Source organism: Aulonocara sp. 'chitande type north' Nkhata Bay, linkage group LG15, assembly GCF_057382095.1.
Source record: "Aulonocara sp. 'chitande type north' Nkhata Bay isolate Kocher_YH1m ecotype deep benthic linkage group LG15, A_spYH_male_GT1.1, whole genome shotgun sequence".
Taxonomy (NCBI): Eukaryota; Metazoa; Chordata; class Actinopteri; order Cichliformes; family Cichlidae; genus Aulonocara; species Aulonocara sp. 'chitande type north' Nkhata Bay.
Window position 1 is genome coordinate 26779587 of NC_141358.1, and position 12667 is coordinate 26792253.

Sequence of the window (12667 nt, forward strand, 5' to 3'; positions counted from 1 at the left end):
GTCAGTCTGACCTTTCTCCTCTTCCTCCTGCAGCTGCCGGGCTTCCTGGAGCTCATTGTGGAGTTTTACCGCCGCTGCCTGATCCAGATCTTCGGCATCCTCAAGGAATATGAAGTGGGAACTGTGAGGCAGGGTTCCCTGCTGGGGCCCCTCCCTGAGGAGGAGGTGACAGAGGAGCTGCTAGCCGCTGCGTCAGAATCCAACGGCCAGACAGCGTTGGAGCAGAAGATTCAGAGGTGGTCAGCTGAGCAGGCGGAGGACATGCCGCCACCGCTGCTCATGCCTTCTGAGGAGGAGGTGAAAGAACCTGTGGTCAAAGAAGAAGCACAGGTGAAGGAGGAGGAGCACATGGAGGAAGCAGAGGCCCGCCTCCAGCAGGCCAGCAAGTACGACAAGCTGCCAATCAGGGTTGAGACCGGTGATGGGTGGGAGGAGGTGGAGGAGCGCTGGGCCAAGTTGAACCGACCCAATGGCTTCATCAGCGGCCTCCTCCACTGGAAGGCCGGAGGAGGAGACTCCACCACTCACATCCTGACACACTTCGAGTCCCGCACAGGAGACTTTGTCCCTCTGCACCCACCCGAGCGGGAAGAGAATGCAGAGGGACAAGAGGGTGAAACAGGCAAGGAAGAGCTGGGCGGAGGAGAAGAGCAAAACCAGCCAGACGGAGGAGAAGGTAAGACCTGAAGAGAGGAGATATGGACATTTATCAATATTATCACCAATAAAATGATTCAAGTGATTATTGATTGTCAGACTTTAAAGGAAACTTTTTATCACCTTAATCCTGAAACTGTGCATCCTCTAACTTTCTTACATTTTGCAATTTTACATCTACAATAAATAAAAAATACATAAAATTATATAATTTAGTGACGGAGGAATAAAGTTACATTAAATACAAATTTTACATTTCTAAAAAATTTTATGTCACAGTATTTAAATTTTTTTAATTTTTCTTTAATTGCAAAATTTTAGTACTTAACATCATGAAGTTATGACTTGTTTCTCAATTTTAATTTGATGGAACATTATGTTTTGACATTTATAAATTTACATTTTTTGCAATTTAAAAAAAAAATGCAATTAATTTTTAAAAATCTACAATTTGTTCCACCACTAGGTGTCTCTGTTGCCCCTTTAATCTCACTCTGCTCTCTTTGTCCGCTCAGAGGTCAGAGGTCAGGATTCACAAGCTCAGAGTCCCATCAGCCAGCTGGAGGATGAGCCTCGCTGCTGGGATGAGGCCCCGCTGTCCACCGCTGAGCCGTGGCAGGACGCGCTGGCCAAACGCTGCGTCTGCATCTCCAACATCGTGCGCGGCCTCTCCTTTGTGCCCGGGAACGACGCCATGCTATCACGGCATCCTGGGCTGGTGCTGATCCTGGGCCGGCTTGTGCTGCTGCACCACCGCCACCCCCGCAGGAAACGGACTCCGCCCACCTACCAGCGGGAGGAGGAGCAAGGTCTGGCATGCAGCCGGGACGAGTGGTGGTGGGACTGCCTGGCGGCGCTTAGGGAGAACACACTGGTGACGCTGGCCAACATCTCGGGCCAGCTGGATCTGTCGCTGTACCCAGAGAGCATCTGCCTGCCTATCCTGGACGGGCTACTGCACTGGATCGTGTGCCCATCTGCCGAGGCGCAGGACCCGTTCTCCACGATGGGCGGCTTCTCGTCACTCACACCACAGAGACTCGTGTTGGAGTGTTTGTGCAAGCTGAGCATTAAGGACTGCAACGTGGACCTGCTGCTCGCCACGCCGCCCTTTATTCGCCAGCAGAAGCTCTTCTCCACACTGGTGCGTTTGGTGGGCGAAAGGAAGAGTCAGGTGTGCCGGGAGATGGCAGTGGCTGTGCTGTCCAACCTTGCGCAGGGCGACCCCACGGCGGCAAGGGCGGTTGCCCAACAAAAAGGCAGTGTGGGCACACTCATTGGCTTCCTGGAGGACTGTGTGGCCATGGCCCAGTACCAGCAGAACCCGCACAGCCTGCTGCACACTGCTGTGCCGCCAGAGCCGCCCAGCATCAACATGATGTGCCGCGCCGCCAAAGCATTGCTGGCCATGGCACGGGTAGAGGAGAACCGGACGGAGTTTGTTCTATATGAGAGCCGGCTGCTCGACATCTCACTGTCATCCGCACTCAACTCCTCTGTGGCGGCCATCATGTGTGAAGTACTGTTTAAAATCGGCCACTCATGACACAAACACCACCACGGAGCGTGCTCAGTAGCACTGTAAGCAGCTCCGCCCGTGTGACAAACTGGCTCCTATTATATTTTTATTTAAGAACAGAAAAGAAATGTTTTTACATACAAATGAATATATATAGAATCTATAAAGCTCCGACTCCATCTGCAAATGTTTGTTTGGAATTTTTAAGTAATTTTAATACAAAATATTTAATACTTGTATTTTTAATTTTCTAATTGTTTCGTTGGTTTCTTGTTTTGTTTGAACCAAAGTGTGACGGTGGCTCGGGTTCCGGCTCTCTTCAATGTTTTTTTTTAAACATTTGTGGTTGTTCCTTTCTGTTTGCAAGGCTGTTTGGGGGGGCGGGGTTATTTAAATAGTGTTGTAGATAGGTCTTTTTTGTTTTTTCTCACGTGGTATGACAGAGGAAATACTGATGTTCAGTCACGTACTTTGTTCTGGTGCAATATGTTTGCTTGGGCGTTTTTTTTTAATGTGAATTATTTGACCATCTGCCGTTTGACCATCAGTATTTTTGCCGAACCACAGCAGTATCAGCCAATGGGTTTTTAAGAACTTTGTTTTGTCCACCAATCAGATCCCTCCACCGTCATCCTCCTCCTGTAAATAGTTGATGTGCATTGAGCTCCAGAAGATGGCGTCCCGACTCTCTATGAATTTATAATCACAACTCTGAACATTCGAGTTTCTGTATTTAAGGACAAAAAAACTCATCTTCAGGATGTTTCATGGGGTCTGATCTGACAGGGTGTGTTTGATTTGAGAGACTGTATGTACAGGAGGTACGGGGGTCAGTTGGGGCAGGGCAGGCAGAACTGTACTTATATCATGTTGCTGACATCAAAACAGTTATAAGAAATGTAAAGAGAGAGGAAAAAAAGAAAATCTCTACATCCAGAACGTCTCCTGTTTGATTTGACAGATGCTGTTTCTTCAGTATGAGATCTTTATATGTTCCACGACATGTTAAAGAATAAATGTACATGAACTCTGGTTGAGCACTGTGAGCGCAGCTCTGAGCTTGTTTACTTTGGCCTTAATTTGGTGCTGACTTTCATGTAGGACCTAAAAGAACCACATTACACCAGTACATCTGATAGATTTTAGTTTGTTGAACAAGGAGCCACAAAAGTTAGCTGTGGAGTTCCCCTTGGCTCTGTGCTGGGACCTCTACTTTTATTAGAAAAACAGATATCCATGGCTACGCAGACGTTATAAATTCATACAGCAGCTGAGAATGCAGCATGTACAAACTGTATACTGGAGTACCAGCATGACGAAGAAACAGATAACTTGGATGTGATGAAGCTGCTGCTGTCAGATACATGCTGTGTATGCTAAGCTAACCTTAGCGTGCTGATTGACGCTGTCAACATCCTGAGTACGTTGAATAGAAATTAGTTGAGGCATCAGAGCGATACATAAAGAAAAAGGTGCAAAGAGCACATTTCATTAGTGATTTCTGTTGTAAAAGAATAACTGCCTGCAGCTGCTCAATATTAACTGCATTTATCTTTTCCTTAAATATTTCAACTCCACTGAACGTTTTCTCAACCTCTTATTCCTGATTTTGATCCTTTCACACAGTATTTTCAGAAATGTTCTACCTTCTTTACATTCATCTCACAGCTTTGAACACTGCCAGCAGCAAAAAAAACACAAAGAAAGCAGCAACTCAGAATGAAATTATAGAATCACATTCAGAGAAAAATATCATTTCCATGGTCTTTACTAGAACTGCTTCCATCGGTGGGGAAAACTAATCAGAACTCAGTCTGTTCGTCTTACAGCTGATCCATTATCGACAAGCTGGAACCAAATTAGAACCAAACTGGGATAAAAGTGGTTCGTAGGTTCATTCGGCTCCTCCACTGCTTCCAGAAAAAAACAAAAAGCTGCCAAGTGTCTGAGAAACGCCGGCGTACACGTTCGATTTCACCCCACTGATGATTTGAGTCACTTCGACTTGAAGACTGCATCCCAGTCCAGAGGTTCAGATCCAGCTATGTCGCTCTTTGGGATGGACGGGAAGAAGGACTGCATCTTCTGTCTGAACTCTGGGAGCTGAAACATTATACCAACAAAAAAGAAAAAACAGATAAAGACAAGAATGAGAACTTTTCATATTCTTTCAGTAAATTGAATATTTGATAACATTAAAATGTGCAATTATTTTATTTTTCTAAATAATTTAATTTTACAACTTGATTTTTCTTTATTAAGAAAGTTTTAATTAGTTTAGTTTTACGAAGTCTAACTTTCTCATCTACATCAACTACTCTCTCTTTAGACCTTTTTTTTTACTTTAACAACTAAAATTCGTTCTCAGAATTTTAGTTCAACACTTTCTTCTGAAAATGTTTCAAACATTATGTCCAAATTGTAATTTTATTGGTAGGATTGTAGAAATTATTCATAAATAAATTGCCTTTATTTCACAAAATTTATTTTTCTTCCTCTCAGAGACTATAATCCTTAAAGAAAAGTTCAGGTAAAGAGGTGATAAAATCCTGACTGAATAAAGCTCATTATTTATGAAATAAACATAAAAGTCAGCACTGAGCCATTTGCAGGTACATACGCTGTGAACGCCGAGGACTTTCCACACGCTGAAGCCGAGCAGGCCTACTCCACACCAGGCGAACAGCGAGCCCCACCCCAGAGCTCTGAGGGCCAGAGATGCGCCGCTCTCCGGGACTGCCGCCGTCGCTGTGACGCCCTGAACAGGAAACAAGCAGGGAAAAAATCTGACATCAGGTTTTACAGCTGCATTTGGTCTTACGGGAATTCTCCAAAAGTTGATTCTGTTCATCTGGACGTAGCGTTTTCAGTGGGAGAAACGTTTCCCCGTTTCTTACGGGAATTATTTCTCCCAGAAGCTGTGAAATTACTTTTACAGCCAAAAACATGAGGGAATTCAACAAATAGCTGAAACGGACGTTAAAGTGTCAGCTGCATGTCCGGTTGGTGGAGCAGAGTGAGGTCATCCTCTCTGCCACATGATGGAGGAATCTGAACTGTGCTGAACCAAACTGGAACAATTCCAACAAACATGAACCCCTTCCAGCAGCTCACAGATAAATATCACAGAATCACAGAAATGTTTTTGCAGCATGTCCTGGACTGCGTCAGCTCTGCGTCTGTGCCGTCCCTCCACATCACTTCCTGCTGCATCCTGAAGCCCGGTTCGATCACATGTGGTCCGAGCGTGGCAATCTCTCTCGTTTTAACGCATCAGCTCCCGGTGCTCCCTCTCGCCGAGCTCATCCGCTTCACACCTCATGATGATCGCTTGGACGGCTCCAGCTCTAAAAGAAAAACATCTCTGTAGCTCCTCGAGGCTAACTGGCCTAGCAGTAGGAGTGGCAGCACGATCTCCTCGTTAAGCTTCTCTGGGGCCAAGAGTGCAATGTAAAGCAAAAAAAAAACTATAGTAGATCTGTAAAACCTGTCTTTATAGAAAAATAAGTAACTTTCACCCTCAGAGTGAGCAAAAAAAATCCAAGAGCTGCTGCTGAAGGTCGCCAATCAGACAAACCTGAAGGGTTCTCGAAAACTAACTTCAGCTCTTCACTCAGGTGTTTTGGTGACTCATGGCTAACAGGTGCTTGAAGCTCTGAGTGACATCAGGTTAACTTCTTCAGTGTGAAAATGACCCATACAATCGCCATGAACTGCAATAGTGTTACACCTTTATCTCGTTTTAATGGATGCTCCAGTGCTCGGGTTCTCCAATTCTTCAACAGTTTGGTGCTGGTGGCCATTATTTCCTCAGAAGGAAATCTGAGGAAAAAATAAAAGCTCATCTGTGCAAGATGTTCTCTACACACCTCCATCACCTCCCTGAAGGATTTACAACCTCCATGTTTGAGGACAGGAAGCACAGCTGACGTCTTTCCTTTTCAGCTGAAACGGAGTAAAAGCTGCACTTTAATGACCTCAACCCTCTAATCAGATTTTACATTTCCTAACTGAAGCTCAGCCTGAGGCTTCGATTCAGAGACGACCACAAAGACGAGTCTGTGACTGAAATAGATCCGTCTGTGCTTCCACGCCAAATTTATCTCACATGTGCGTCAGCATTAATCGGATCCCGCCAGTCGCCAATAACTCAAACAGCTGTGGCCGCCACGCGCCAGGACTTCACGGAAAGTCTATTTTCAGGTCGAGATGAGTCAGGAGGGAAGGCGGACGTCATCGCAGATGTGCGGACAGCCATCGATTGTCTTCAGGAGGCTGAGGCCGTAAACAAGCTGCTGTTAGCATCGGTAGCTTCTCACGCAAGCACCGCTGAAACCTCCGAATGGATGGGAAAAGGACCGGAAGTAGTGTGTGCCATCCATCAGATCCTCAGTCCAGCTACATTTTCAAGTTAAAATATCCACAATTTTTAAGTTTCCAAAGACTGATGATTAGCCTCAGCTCAATAAAATTATAAATACTGCCGGCGCTGCCTCCAAGTAGACACACCTACGGCATTAATTTCAAAATCCTGCATCATCGTATCGCATTCACAACATTTTAGGGAAACTTGACGTCTGACCTTGAGGTCGATGTCGAGGTCACTGAGATTTGAAATTTAGTAGGTAACAATTTGAAGAATCTACGTCGCCTCGTTTTTCACAAACTTTGGTGTCCACGCCGCCCGCCCGCCGGGTGACAATGTTACTCCTTCAACCTTTTAACAAGTGAAAAATATGGAGATTCTGTGTGAGGTTCTGCAGTTAGAACGTTTTCCTGCTGTTTCTCAGAGGATTTATAGATGTTTATTAGTGATGACAATCTACAAATGTGTGCTTCATGAATGAGTTTCTGACTGAGTTATGATTCTGAGAGAGAAACAAACACCTGCACTGTGAGCTCAGGTTAAGTTTACCTTGTTGAACCACTCCGGGCTTTTCTTCTTGGCGAGCGCCAATGTGGAGCCGAATCCTGCGATCATCCCTGCGGACGCCACCGTAGTCAGAAATGCTGCACCTGCACACAGGAAGTGATCTCACTCAGGTGAGAAATCGCCACAAGTTCACAACCACTCCATTAAAGCAGACACAGGACATGCTTCTACATGTAGCTTCTCAAATGTAAACAGCAAAAAACCTTTAGGAGGAAGAGTTAGAGTGGCTAACAGGTGCCACTCTGAAGTTTCACCTTACAGTCTGAATCTTTTTGCACAGCTGCTGATGTACAGGGTGGGTCATTTATATGGATACATCGTAATAAAATGGGAATGGTTGGTGATATTAAAGTCCTGTTTGTGGCACATTAGTATATGTGAGGGGGCAAACTCCTCAAGATGGGTGGTGACCATGGTGGCCATTTGGAAGTTGGCCACCTTGGATACAACTTTTGTTTTTTTCAATAGGAAGAGGGCCATGTGACACATCAAACTTATTGGTAATGTCACAAGAAAAACAATGGTGTGTTTGGTTTCAACGTAACTTTATTCTTTCATGAGTTATTTACAAGTTTCTGACCACTTATAAAATGTGTTCAATGTGCTGCCCATTGTGTTGGATTGTCAGTGCAACCCTCTTCTCCCACTCTTCACACACTGATAGCAACACCGCAGGAGAAATGCCAGCACAGCCATCCAGTATCCGTAGTTTCAGGTGCTGCACATCTCGTATCTTCACACCATAGACAATTGCCTTCAGATGACCCCAAAGATAAAAGTCTAAGGGGGTCAGATCGGGAGACCTTGGGGGCCATTCAACTGGCTCACGACGACCAATCCACTTTCCAGGAAACTATTCATCTAGGAATGCTCGGACCTGGCACCCATAATGTGGTGGTGCACCATCTTGCTGGAAAAACTCAGGGAACGTGCCAGCTTCAGTGCATAAAGAGGGAAAAACATCATCATGTAGCAATTTCAAATATCCAGTGGCCTTGAGGTTTCTATTGATGAAGAATGGACCCACTATTGTTGTACCCCATATACCACACCAAACCATCACTTTTGCTGTTCCAACAGTCTTGGAGGGATCCATCCAATGTGGGTTAGTGTCAGACCAATAGTGGTGGTTTTGTTTGTTAACTTCACCATTCACATAAAAGTTTGCCTCATCACTGAACAAAATCTTCTGCGTGAACTGAGGGTCCTGTTCCAATTTTTGTTTTGCCCATTCTGCAAATTCTGTGCGCCGATCTGGGTCATCCTCGCTGAGATGCTGCAGTAGATGGAGTTTGTAAGGGTGCCATTTGTGAGTAGCTAATATCTGCCAAAGGGATTTTCGACTAATGCTACTCTCCAGTGACATGCGGCGAGTGCTACGCTGTGGGCTCTTGCTGAGTGAAGCTAACTGTAGCATGGGAGATGGGTGGTCTCGTAGGGTGTCTTGCATTGAAATCTGCTGCAATGACCCGGTTACTGCATTCACCAGATATCAACACAATTTCGATCTGCTCCTCACGTGTTAACCTCTTCGACATGTCAATGGCTGTGAACAAAGAGAAACTTGTAAATAACTCATGAAAGAATAAAGTTACGTTGAAACCAAGCACACCATTGTTTTTCTTGTGACATTACCAATAAGTTTGATGTGTCACATGGTCCTCTTCCTATTGAAAAAACAAAAGTTGTATCCAAGATGGCCGACTTCTAAATGGCCACCATGGTCACCACCCATCTTGAGGAGTTTGCCCCCTCACATATACTAATGTGCCACAAACAGGACTTTAATATCACCAACCATTCCCATGTTATTACGGTGTATCCATATAAATGGCCCACCTTGTATTTCCGAAATCACAAGAACCTTAAATAGAACAGAGTTTGAATCGTGTTGGGTCTGTGTTTCCACAAACCCCGCTAATTCTAGACTTATTCATCATGAAGAAAACAAGACAGTCGATCGATCGATTATTTGCGCAAGGGAGGCCTCGTCTGTGTCCACCACGAAAATGACCCCCAGATCTGACCTCCTCCTGCTACCTTTTATTGAGAGACCGTTCACACAAAACACGTCAGAACAAAGCCACGCCCACATGGTCCTAAGACAAGGCATTTGTATGCATATGTGTGTGAACTTCTGTAAGAATGTGTGTGTGTGTGTGTGTGTGTGTGTGTGTGTGTGTGTGTGTGTGTGTGTTATGTGAGAATGTGTGTGTGTCAGACCTCCTGCTGACCAAAGGGTCGTAAACCCAGGAAGCCTACATCAAAAGAAACAGATCTTTCAGATAGGATGTATCTACAATTAAACTTTCCCCAGCACAGAGTGGTTGGAGAGGTGGTCAGGATCAAAGGAATGGCTTTGATCCTACTGCTTGAACTAAGACTGTAAAAATTTAAGAAACACAATGGCAACATTCAACAATTAGACTTAATAAATCGAGTCTGGTGGAAACACAGAGGCTTAATGTGTAGACCTGAGATGTGAGATGACCGAGGTTCCATTTCAGTGTCAGTGTTCTGAACTGTAAAAAGGAGCTTTGGCAGGTTTACTTAAATAAATGAAAAATTTAAAATAACTGTCAAGGGAGCTTGCAAAGAAAAGCGTCTGGACTTCTTTAAGTTGCTTGAAGACGTTTCACCTCTCATCCGAGAAGCTTCTTCAGTTCTAAGGTCAAATGGTGGAGAGTCCCAGATATAAACCTAGTGGGAGTATCCCCCCACAGAGGGACAAAAGGACCCCCTGATGATCCTCTAATCGCCTGAGCCAAGGTGTGAAACTGGGTGTGGGTCCCAATCAGCCAGAGTTTCGGGTGAGATCATTGTGAAACCTGGCCCCACCTTATCATGTCACCTATTGTAGCCAACCATTACATGGAGGAAGTGGAAAGGAAGGCTCTTGGCTCTTTCAAAGGAAGAGTACCCAGCCACTGGTACAGATATGTGGACGACACCTGGGTCAAAATCAAGACACAAGAAATGGAATCCTTCACTGCGCACATTAACGCTGTGGATAAAAACATCAAGTTCACCAGGGAAGACACAAAGGACAACTGTTTGCCTTTCCTGGACTGCGCCGTGCACATTGAAGAGAACGGCAACCTCAACATCGACGTTTACCAGAAGCCCACACACACGGACCAGTACCTCCTCTTTGACTCCCATCACCCTTTGGAACACAAACTTGGAGTAATTAGGACCCTACACCACCGGGCAGAACATGTTCCCTCTAAGCCTGAAGGACAAAAGAAGGAACACACACATGTAAAGGAAGCACTCAAAACGTGCGGCTATCCTAAATGGGCGTTCTTAAAGTCAGCAAAGAGGCACAGAAAAGAAGACCAGACACCAGCGAGGGAGGATAAGAAGGACAGACGCAACAACATTGTCATCCCCTATGTAGCCGGTGTATCAGAGAAACTCAGGAGAGTTTTCTCCAAGCATGACATCCCGGTGCATTTCAGACCCAGCAACACGCTCAGACAAAAACTGGTTCACCCGAAAGACAAAACGCCAAAACACAGACTTAACAATGTGGTGTATGCTGTACAGTGCAGCGAGGAATGCTCAGACCTCTACATTGGAGAGACCCAACAGCCACTTCACAAGCGCATGGCACAACACAGAAGAGCCACCTCCACAGGACAAGACTCAGCAGTCCATCTGCATCTTTCTTAAGGATAAAGGACACTCTTTCGAGGATGCCAATGTTCACATTTTGGACAGAGAGGACAGATGGTTTGAAAGAGGAGTGAAAGAAGCCATCTATGTCCACTGTGAGCGACCATCTTTGAACAGAGGCGGTGGTTTACGACACCAACTCTCTGCCATCTATAATCCAGTTTTGAGATCCCTTCCCAGACACCTTAACGCCCACTCACATCCTGGGCCATCTGATCTCAGGAATTCGCATGATAAGGTGGGGCCAGGTTTCACAATGAACACACCCGAAACTCTGGCTGATTGGGACCCACACCCAGTTTCACACCTTGGCTCAGGCGATTAGAGGATCATCAGGGGGTCCTTTTGTCCCTCTGTGGGGGGTCACTCCCACTAGGTTTATATCTGGGACTCTCCACCATTTGACCTTAGAACTGAAGAAGCTTCTCGGCTGAGAGGTGAAACGTCTTCAAGTAACTTCTTTAAGTTACTTGAAGACGTTTCACCTCTCATCCGAGAAGCTTCTTCAGTCCAGACGCCTTTCTTTACAAGCTCCTTTGACTACGATGACCTGGATGACTGAGAACCTTCACAGACTTAAAATAACTGTTTGTTCCAAAGAAAATTCATTAAACAGCCTGAGTAAAATAACTTTATAACATTTCTCAAATGCTCCTTTATAAAGACAACCCTTAAAATGCAATAGTTCTGAACTGAGTCTGGCGTCGTCTAGAAAAAGATATTATTTGCAGGAACACACGAGTCTCTGTCCTCGATGCTGGCGTTCCTGAAAACTGATGTTTTTTGAATGAGGTCTGGTGGCTTGCTGTGAATTCAAAACAACGACAACAATCCCTATCACATTTGTTCTGTGCAGAACTCTCAAAGCAAGTTCTTTATTTCTACAATTTTTAATTACAAGTACTAAAACACCAAAACTCGTGATACCCGAAGTTACTTTTCGATTAGACATTAAAATAATTTGACTTGAATTTGAGAACAAGTGTCTGATCTGCTGAAAGGGACTGAAGACGAAAATAATTTAGTAACTACATCAGAAATAACCAATCAACTCGACTTTTTTGTTTAGCGGAACTGAGCAGAAAACATTTAAGCTTCAGGAAAAAATGCTTTATCTTGTGTTTCTATGCGGCGGAATCCTTTAACAGCGAATCAAATCTGAAAATGTCCGATTTTTCAGCGGAGTCTGGCGCAGCAGCTCGACATTGTCGTGGCCTCGAACAGAAAAACATACAGCAGAAACCTACGAACACCTCCTGCCAGCGTGGACAGCAGTCCGGTCAGGTGACCCCCTCAGGTACCTTTTAACACCTGCAGTTTGGCCTCTTCATCTCGTTCTGCTCCCGCGGTCACATCTAGGTCTTCCTCAGCTGTCATGTTGCTTCGGTCCGTTTCCGTAAAACGTCCGAGCAGAAACAAAGCAGCTAGGAACACAAATGTGTTTATGTTAAAGGAGAACACAGAATAAACTTAAATGTACAAATAGTACAACAGCTTTATTTTATGATTTTTTAGTTTGTTTGTTTTTTTCACAGAGCAAAGAACCACAGAGACGGAATCCCGAACCAAAGATCGTCTATTTTTAAAAAAGATTCGATGTCGGGCTCATACAGGAAGTCTCACTCCCAAACATTTTAAAGGACACAAAAAGGAATCTGTAGTCCGGATATGATTCTGATACAGCGACCACAATCCTGAGACTGTGCAACACCTCTTCTGGATCTGTTCATACGCTAGAACATTTTGGAAAGACTTCAGTAGATTCATTGCTGGACATCTCTATAAAGACTTTACTGTGAAATGAGAAAATGTTGTATTTTGTTTCTTTTGAAGGCAAAAAAGGAAGATGTTTACTTTATAATAAACTTGTTAGTTATCTT

General features: G+C 44.7%; 2 protein-coding genes across 5 annotated transcripts in view; one reads left to right on the forward strand and one right to left on the reverse strand.

Annotated features, from left to right (window-relative positions):
• arid1b (AT-rich interactive domain 1B) overlaps positions 1–3208 on the forward strand; it is a 42394-nt gene extending 39186 nt beyond the window's left edge. For all 4 annotated transcript variants that reach the window (XM_086265258.1, XM_086265261.1, XM_086265259.1 and 1 more), the window contains 2 exons: positions 34–676; positions 1173–3208. In XM_086265258.1, the coding sequence (XP_086121384.1) occupies positions 34–676; positions 1173–2203 (1674 nt within the window). In that variant the 3' untranslated portion in view covers positions 2204–3208. The remainder of the gene's footprint in view (positions 1–33; positions 677–1172) is intronic.
• Positions 3209–3303: 95 nt separating this feature from the next.
• Positions 3304–12185, reverse strand: tmem242 (transmembrane protein 242). The gene is made up of 4 exons (XM_086265286.1): positions 12089–12185; positions 7092–7192; positions 4797–4934; positions 3304–4279 (listed from the first exon to the last, which is right to left on the reverse strand). Exons 1-4 carry the CDS (start codon positions 12162–12164, stop codon positions 4172–4174), a joined length of 423 nt encoding a protein of 140 aa, XP_086121412.1. The 5' UTR covers positions 12165–12185; the 3' UTR covers positions 3304–4171.
• Positions 12186–12667: the final 482 nt, after the last annotated feature.